The sequence below is a fragment of the Manacus vitellinus genome, unplaced genomic scaffold (genome assembly GCF_001715985.3).
Source record: "Manacus vitellinus isolate BGI_N305 unplaced genomic scaffold, ASM171598v3 scaffold_102_pilon, whole genome shotgun sequence".
NCBI lineage: Eukaryota > Metazoa > Chordata > Aves > Passeriformes > Pipridae > Manacus > Manacus vitellinus.
In genome coordinates, this window is record NW_021938808.1 from 454304 (window position 1) to 463311 (window position 9008).

Sequence of the window (9008 nt, forward strand, 5' to 3'; positions counted from 1 at the left end):
CCCCTCTCCTGCCCTTCCCAGCCCAATCCCTCTTCCCTGCTGTGGTTCCTTCCCGCCCTGGTGCCTTTGAGCGTCGCTCCCCTAAATTTTATTGTGCCCATGAAATGCCCGGTGGGTGGCACATTCCCACATTCCCGGGGGAAGGGCTTTGTCCTGCCCCGTGTTTCCAAGCTGACCCCGTGGGTACCTCACTGTGCTCTCAGGGGCGGCTCAGCCTCCAGCCCGGGAATGGGAACGGCCCTTGGATCGGGGAATTCGGCAGCAAGGACACCCTGCTCGTCCCACCCGCCCTCCCAGGGCTCTGGGAGCCTGATCTGATCCCTGGGGGGGGTTCTGTTAGGATGGATAATGCCTCATGTAGGGACTGAGCATCAGTTCTGAAAAACACCCCCCGGGCAGTGACAGGAGCAGACTCCAAGATTTATTGGTTTCAAGCTGCTCCTTGTCCTCGTGTCCACAGTCCCACAGCCCTCGGACATCTGAGCTCCTTTAATGGCTATTCCAGCCCTGCCAGTTCCACACAAAACCGGGTTTGGTCCCGGCTCGGGGGTGGTTTGGTTGTCCCTCACCTCACCTTTGTTGTATTTATTTATGGAGAAGAGGAGCTGCTGTTAACGGGGATAAGGACACCGGGAAAGGTCCGGAGCAGAACTCCCGTCTCCCACCCCTCAGTGATTCAGTCACACACGACAGAACTTTGTTCCTCTGGGTAGTTATTTGTTCTCTTCCAGCAGCCCAATTATGGTTTTGGAGAGAACAAGAATTTGCAAGTTTGGATGTTGTTGTTCTAATTTTGGCATTTCTGTTTTTTTTTTTTATCTCTGGAAAAATCGGGACATTTTTACGAATGTTTTCAGCCCTTCCTATTAAGTGAGAAAAACACTAAAGGAGTTACATTATCTTGGATACATCGGGTTCCTCTCAAAAGCAAGGTGTAACACTCTAAACACCGGCAACCCCCCTGATTTCTTAGAGCCAAAGAAACAGAAGAGTAGTAGTTATTGAGTAGCAAACACCGACCCAGAGCAGAAGTAAATTTGGTTACACAAAAAGCTGAGGGGTATTTTTATAAGAGCAGGGGAAAAAAAATTAATGATTAAATAACTGACGTTTCCCCTCTTATTTTTCTTTTCATTTCACATCTCAGGGATAAAACTGAGGGTGTAACAATGGACCCGAAAATATCGAGGTTGTGCCAGAACAGGGCAGTTATTTGTGGAACCAGGAGAGGGAAGGTGTGGTAGCCCTGATTTTGGGGAAGGGCAGAACTCCTTCCCTGCAGGATTTACCCAAACATTTCCATGAACTGCTGGAAAACCGTTTGGGGTGAATCTGTGGACACCCCCTGGAGCAGCCGAGCTCTGCTCGCCCTGCCTGGTGCCAGTTCCCCGGGATCCCTGCCCTGCTTTGACCCCAGCATTTCCTTTCTCCCCAAAAAGAGGGGGATCTTTACAACCCCCAGGTCTCCCAGTCCCCTGTGTGAAACCACCTGCTGTGGGAAAAGCGTCATCCCTGATTTAGCCAGAGCTGGGAGGTCCCCACAGCGACCCCAAAGTGATTCTCTCTCCCTTTTCCCTGCACAGGCACAACCCCAACCCGTTATTTGCCATTTTCTCCCCTGGAAGAACCGTTTCCCTTTGCAGCCCAGCGCATCCAAAGAGAGGCAGACATGGAATTCCTTACCTTTCTCCCTCCGTGGAACTCCCAGAGGATTCCAGGTGCCGAGGAGAGCCTTTGGGGTGTTTATGTACCCTCAGCTGTGCAGGACCAAACCCACTTCCAGGGGGTAAACAGGAAATCCAGCCCCTCATCAGAGCAATTCCGACCCACTTAGAGCTGCTTCATTGGGTCCATTGACCTCCAGAGCAGGGAAATAACCTTTTAAAATATGTTTACATTAATGGCAATTAAACCATTACGTCTCACAACCCAGTTATATCACAAAATCAGCACTGGGAGCATAATGCACTGCTTTTAATTCCACATAGCAACTCCTTCCGTGGTAAAACCTCCCCTAATTTCCATCTTTTGCCACAGAGAAATCCAACCTGCTGCTTTTTTTTTCTTACAGGAGGGAAGAACTTTGCTGAAATCATTGGGTCCCACCATTGATATTTTTGTCACCATCAAGCCCAGGGGTCTGAAACTCCCCAAATCCAACATCTGCTCCCCAAAATGTGAGCTCCAAGAGGGGAACACTTGGGATGGAGAGTGGCAGAGAGGAAAGCAGTAGGAACTGGTGATGGGGTGGAGGGTGGTGGGTGAGGAGGAGCAGCCAGACCTGACCCCCAGGGGGTTTTCCTGCCTGGAAAATGATGGAGCTTCCCAGGGGATCCCCAGCTGTGGGGACACGGGTCAGCAGGGCCACCACCTCCCCCTGCCCCTGCACAGCTGGATCCAGGGCAGCAGCTGCTCTGCAGATGTGGGTTGTGCCAGCGGAGCACGGGGGAAAATCCACTTCCAGCAGCTCTGCTGGGATTCCCTGCCCAGGAAATGTTATCCCGGGGTCAGAGCTGAGGAGACAGCCCGGGGGCAGACCTGCCTCGCTCCCCCTGGAGCTCTCTGGGAGGGCTGGACCCATCTTAGCACGTGAGTCCTGGCTTGGGGTTGTCACCAGGTGTGTCCCTGCTGCTGTGGGATCCCATCCCATCCTGCTGGTGAAGGAGCAGGGCAGGATTCCTCGGGTTTGCTCCAGCCTGCCCCCCAATCCCAGCTCTGCTCCCACAGCCAGCAGTGCCCGTGGCTGCCTGTGCTGGCTCCCAGAGCACATCCCCGGCCCCAGCCCTGCTCCTGGAGCAGCCCAAACTTTTGGAGGAGGTTATCCAAGTTACAACCTTCCCCTCGGGTCTGCCAGCCTTGTTTTCCCGGAGCTGCTGGGAGCGTTCACCCCGCGCGCCCGGAGGAGGAGGAGGAGGAGGAGGGATGTGTGGATCCTCCCAGGTTTGTGCTGGCTCAGCTGCACCAGGGATTTGGGTGGGAAAGAAGAAGGGTTTCTGCTTGACAGGCTGAGCAAGAAGCAATTCCTCAGTGGAACTGCACTAATAGTGGCAAAACAAGTGTTGGTGGCTTCGGTGTGGGAGAGGGTTTTGTGGAGACACAACCTCGGTGGATCTTGTCCCAAAATCCAATGGGATGAAGTTCGTGTCTCCACATAAACTCTACCCACTTTCCACTTCCCTTCCAAAAAGTGAGGGTTTTATCTCTTTTGGGACAGAATATCAGACAGAGACTGGTTTCACCCACTGTATTCCTGCCCTGGGAGAGCTGGGAATGGTCCCCACGTGGCTCTCCCGGCGCTGGCAGAGCCCAGCTCCCCCTGCCCCACAGTTACACAGCTCCCAGCCTCTCCAGCACAACTCCTGCACCAATATTGCACCCAGATAAAGGCTCAGGAGGATGTTATTAGTGTAGATTAAGAGTCCAGAGCTATTAGGGAGTAATTACTACTTTCACAGCAACTACTTAACCCGTGGCTTAGTCCTTCAGCCACCAGACACGAGCCAGGGGCTGCAAAAGCTTTTCATCCAGGCAGGAACGTCGTGCCTGCAATAAATGGTGCCCTGGAATAGCTACAAGTGACCAATTTGCACTCCTGGCACAATTGCTAATCAATAAAATGGATTACCCTGATATCTTTATTATATGTGTTCCGGGTCCTTCCCTCCCAGCCAACCCCCGTATCTGGTTTCTCCGAAGTGCAGCCTGTTTGTTTGCCCCTCATGAAGTGCCTCTGCCGGGTACAAAGCCAACAGGGTGAAATAAATATCCAGCAGCATTAAATGCTGACCTGGGGCAGCAGCTCCACCCCGAGCAGGAGCTCCAGAGGTTTTGATTTCAGACAAAAAAACCCCCAGGCAGGCGGAATTTGGTTCCAAAGGCAGGTGTGTGTGTGATTTCCAGGGCTGGATGTCTCAGTGCTGAACCTCCCCGTGCCCCTCCAGCCCTGGGACGTGCAGGGGTGACAAGTGCTGCCCTCAGAATCCGTGTCCCCGCTGCTTCCCCGGGATAACCAGGGGTTCTCCCAGTGGATGATCCAACCCCTGCTCTCCCCCAGCCTCAGCCCACCCCAGCCACAGCAGCACAACCCTCCTGGCACTGTCTGTGCTCTGCTGCCTTCCCACGTCATTCCCGAGCTTCGGCTGGATCCAGGTGGGACAGGGACACTTTGGTGTCCCCCAGCTGTGGGATTTGTCTCCCTGCCAGTTACCCAGGAGAGCTGGGGCTGCTCCATCCCCCCCCTGAGCCAGCCTTGCTCTTCTCCCCACCACACCTGGCTGGGGGAGCTGGTGCTTCAGGAATCTGGGAATGTGCTGGGAAGAGCTCAGCTGTGTCCCGGGAAGGGTCCTTCTGCCCCGCCCTGAGACACCGAAACAAAACATCCCAAGGGCAGCTTTGACTGCAGAGAATTCCGAGTGTTGGAAATCTCTGTGACCGTGGAAAACGGGGCTGGAGTGACCTGAGGGGCTCATCCATTCCCTTCCCTGCTCCCAGACAACCTCAGCTCTGCTTCCATCTCTGAAGGGACGGAGCTGACCCACTCCCCAGAGTTTTCTGGAATGGGAATGCCGTGACCTTCCCCAGAGATTCCAGAGTTCAGCTCTCACATCCCTCCTCCAATGGCACCTCTCTCCCATTCCCAGCGGATGTGCTGGGCAGGATTTTCCCTTTCCCTCTGGAGCAGAGAGAGCTCTTCAGCTGCTGCTTTCCCTGGCACTGCTGGGGGCACCTCAGCTCTGCCCGGGAGCTTTGGGCTGATCCAACATTCCCTTTGTATCCAGCCCCTCCAGTCCCAGGGAGAGAGAAAGGAGGGAATGTTAAGCTTTTCTCCCTGGAATCACAGAGATTGGAGTATCATTCCAGCTGATTCCGTTCTGAACTTTGCTGCTGTCGGAGCTCAGGGGCTCCAAGCTTTCCCTGGGAGCTCTTCCCTCTCCCTAAAATCCCAGGAACGTCTCACAGAGGAGGAAACTCGTCATGTTTTGTTCTCACTTTCCCTGTTACACCTTTCCAGAGCAGAAATCCCAAACATGAGCTGGTTTCCCCCAGACCCTGATCCCACAGCCCGTGTCCAGCTCTCCCCTCCCTTCCCAGGGCTCTGTCCAGGCTCCCGTGTGGAATCTTGTGGCTCTCACACGGCAAAGGGAAGGGAATGATCCCAAGAGCCAGGACTCTGCCAGGGAAAAGCAACACAGAGAGAGCGGCTCTGGCTCCAGCTGAAGGCAGGGAGGGTTTGCCCAGCTCCTCATCCCATTCCCTGTGCTCATCCCATTCCCCGTGCTCATCCCATTCCCTGTGCTTATCCCATTCCCTGTGCTTATCCCATTCCCTGTGCTCATCCCATTCCCTGTGCTCATCCCTGTGCTCATCCCATTCCCTATGCTCATCCCATTCCCTGTGCTCATCCCATTCCCTGTGCTTATCCCATTCCCTGTGCTCATCCCATTCCCTGTGCTCATCCCAGCCCGGTATTCCCACTGAGCTGCGCTGGGGACACAAGTGATGCCCGGAGGGATTTCCAGGGATCTTTGGAGCTCCAGGCAGCACTTCCACCACTTCATCCTCCCTCCTGGGTTCAGACCTGCTTCCCCCTCCGGTGCTGGTGGGAATGGAACAGGTTTTTTCCCGATGGCAACACCCCAGACATGTTTTTAATGCCAGTCCATCCTTTTTAACTCCAAACAATCCCGAGGGCCTTTTAAAGCTCCAGTGGTTGTTCTCCAGGAATTCAGCTCACTGGGGTGGATGTCTCGGAGCCTTCCTGGTTTCCAGTCCTTTGGGGAGGAAAAAAAAACCCCACAACAACTAAAAATGGGAACCAGAAAACATTGGGAATATGAAATTCCCCTCGCTGCACACTCTGCTTGTTTGGTTTTCCCCAAATCCTTGTTGTTCCCCCGGGAATGAGGGACCTGTAGGAACAGAGAGCACACACCCAGTGCCCACCTGCCTTTGGAGCTGAATTCCACCCCTCTGGGGCTTTTTGTTTGAAACATCCACAGGGGGAAGGTTTATTTGGACCGTGGGGCTGCGTCCAAAGGTCCCACAACCACAACTTCCAGCTCTGCTGTCGCTGCTTCCAGAGGCTGGAGAGACGATCCAGGTTTGCTCCAGCACTAAAACCACCTGTGCTCTGCGGGCTTCACCTCGTGGCAGCTGTTTGAGTGGGGGAAAATATCCTTTCTTGTGCCTGGGAGCAGAGGCAGAGGCAGAGCCGAGCAGCTGGAGGGGCAGGAGCTGCAGGGAACAATCAGCTCCTGCTCCATCCCGAGCTGCAGCAGCCCAAGTGGCTGGGTCAGTAACCTGGAATTATTTCCATCTCGTGCCCTTTCTGCTCTCCAACGTCCCTTTTCTGGCAGCACCAGGGGTTTGGGTCAAGGTTGGCATTGTGAAGTGACCTACGTGTTTTTTAAGGTGACCCACAACAGAAAGTGCTGCTGTGGAGTTTCCCACCCCCCCCCCGGGACACACTTGTTTTGGGTAGGGAGAATTAGGGAGAAAGGCTGTGGAAGGAGTGGCTGAGCTTTCCCTCACCTCCTGCTCCGGGGAGCTGGAGAAGTGGAGGGATGGAAGCAGAACCCGCCGCTCTCGGGGGGATTTAAGCTCGGGATTGTAGGGCCCCCAAATTCCTCCTTGGTGAGCACAGACCTGAGATAAACCCATTTATTCCCAGCTGAAGGGACTCTGGTAAAAACACCCCCATCAGCTGGGAGGAAAACGTTTAATCTGGGCTCTGGAAGTGCTGCAAATGTTTGGAGGGGGGTTCAAAGGAGCGGCTCCGACTGGAAACAAGGTCAGGGGGAGTTCAGCAACGGCAGGATCCATCCCCCACGAGGCTTCCCCAGCTCTGCTGCTTCAGTTTATCGTCCCACCAAGACCAAACCTTTCCCCCCTCTGCCCCAGCCATCTGTAGGAGAAATGGCAGCTCCAGCTGCTCCTGGGGGGGGAGGTTTGAGGAGGAAAAACCGAACTGACAGGTTTGGAAAGGTCCTTCCCGAGCAGCAGTGGCATCTTCATCTGAGGGGGAAATTCAGAATGGGAGGGATTATCTCAACAACAACTTTTCAGGGCTCCTCCTGATAAGGAATTTCCTTTCCTCACGTTCAGACTTTACCACTCACACAAAGAAAACCACTGGAAAACCACTGGAAAACAACCCCCACCCTCCCCATTTCCATTGTGTGTGGAAGGGGGGGGGGGAATAAATGTGTTCCAAGCAGCTTTGTTTGGTTGCAGTTTGAACATTTCTCTGCGTGTTCCCAACCCCCCCACCGGGGAATTGGTGCTCCAGGAGGTCTGGGAGCAGGTCTGGGAGCAGGTCTGGGAGCAGGTCTGGGAAGCAGCCCCAGCCCCGGAGCTGGGGGGGCTCAGCTCCCTGCCCTGCCCTGGGGGGACCCAGAGCGGAAAAGCAGCGGCTGGAGAGGAGAAGCCAAGGGTGGCTGGGCTGTGGTTTTCTGTTGGGTTTGCCTGAGAGGGATTCCAGGTTTTTGGGGGCAGCAGTGGGGGGTTTCTGGGGTGGGAGCTGGCTGTGGAGGCAGAGCTGAGGGCAGTGTTTGCTTTGTTTTCCAGCGGAGCTCTGAAATGTTTGGGGAAGGGGCAGCTCCTGAGCCAGTTCCAGGTTTAACCATTTCCACCTTCCCTCCTCCTGCTCGACTTCCCAGCCCTCGGGGAGCCAAAGGGCTCTTCCCGTGGCTCAGCCCCTTCCCCGGGCTGGGGATGCTCCAGAGCTCCAGCAGGACAGCATTCCAGCGCCAGGGGGATGTTCCAGAGCCAGGGAGAACCAGGAGACTCCCAAGGATCCACCTCGAGCCCTAATTTTGTTTTAAAGCAAACCCAGGTGAGTTTTGCCCCTTGACAGATTTATCAACGTGGGGTTTGACAAACTGGATCTCGGATCTGAGCTGCTTTTTCCAGGCAGGAATATTTTCCACGTCGTAAAAACCGAACAAAAGGTGGTTTAAACTGGGATTCCACTTAAGGAAAGGGAAATATTTCCCAACTGCGACCCTGACTCTTTTTACCCTGTTGAGTTCTCACCTGTGTTTTTAAGGACAGCTTTGCTGCATATTCAGATTATTTCTGCTTGTTGAGGTTTGATTGAAACAGGTTCTGTGCGAAGAAAATCCTTATTTTTGTTTTCCCTTGTGACCTGGGTATTTTACTGAAAACTTTCAGCCCTTATTTATTGGGAAACAATTAATAAATATTTTCAAACTTCCGGAAATGAAGATTTTTTTTTTTCCCCAAAGTTTCTGAGGTTTCTGAGTGCATCTTTAATATTGTCCAAATTAAAACCTGGGGGTATCACCAGAGATTAAAAAATAATCACCTCCTCCCCCTCAAAAAAAATCAAATTAAAGAAAGATTTAAGTGATGACTGGGAGAAAAATAAGAGAATATAATCTGTTCTTGTTTGCAGCTAATCTGTCATAAAAAATAGTTTCTGTCTTAGATATATTTTTAGATAAATTCTGCCTCAACCACACTTCAGCAGCCTGCAGGGATTACACATTTTTGTATCAAATCCCCATTTTGGGGAAATCTCAGCTTCACTTTTCACCACCCAGTTTCAACCTTCCCCCTCAAGAAATTCCCCCCAACTCCCAAGTGGCAACAAACCCCTCTCTGAACCTGCAGATAAATTGTGAGGACCCATCAGGACCATTTCTGGCTGACTCAGAGATTTCAACCTCTTTAAAAAAAAAAAAATAAATCCCACTTTCCCCCAAATCGGTTCTGATGTGTTGAACCGTCAGCAGCTTTGTGCTGGTGGGAGAACGGGGCACTCAAACCTCAGCACGTTTCTGAACCCACGCAAAAATCAACTTTTCCGGGGGGTTTTAACCCCTAAACCCCCCAAGCCCGCCCGGAGAAGCTGCAGGGGGAGGAAAAGGCCCCGGGGGGCTCTCCCGGTGCCAGTGCCCGGGGGCAAACTTGTTGCTCAGGCTCCAGAAATCCCCCTGGAATTCTGTTGCAGTGGCTGGAAGGGTTGGGATCGGCCAGGAGGGAAG

At 53.4% G+C, this 9008-nt stretch overlaps 1 protein-coding gene across 1 annotated transcript in view; it reads left to right on the top strand.

Annotated features, from left to right (window-relative positions):
* The first annotated feature begins 7756 nt into the window (after positions 1–7756).
* The window catches only part of IGF2BP1 (insulin like growth factor 2 mRNA binding protein 1), a 58164-nt gene continuing 56912 nt past the window's right edge, over positions 7757–9008 (top strand). The window contains exon 1 of the mRNA XM_029963481.1: positions 7757–7834. Within this exon, the coding sequence (XP_029819341.1) occupies positions 7757–7834 (78 nt within the window). The remainder of the gene's footprint in view (positions 7835–9008) is intronic.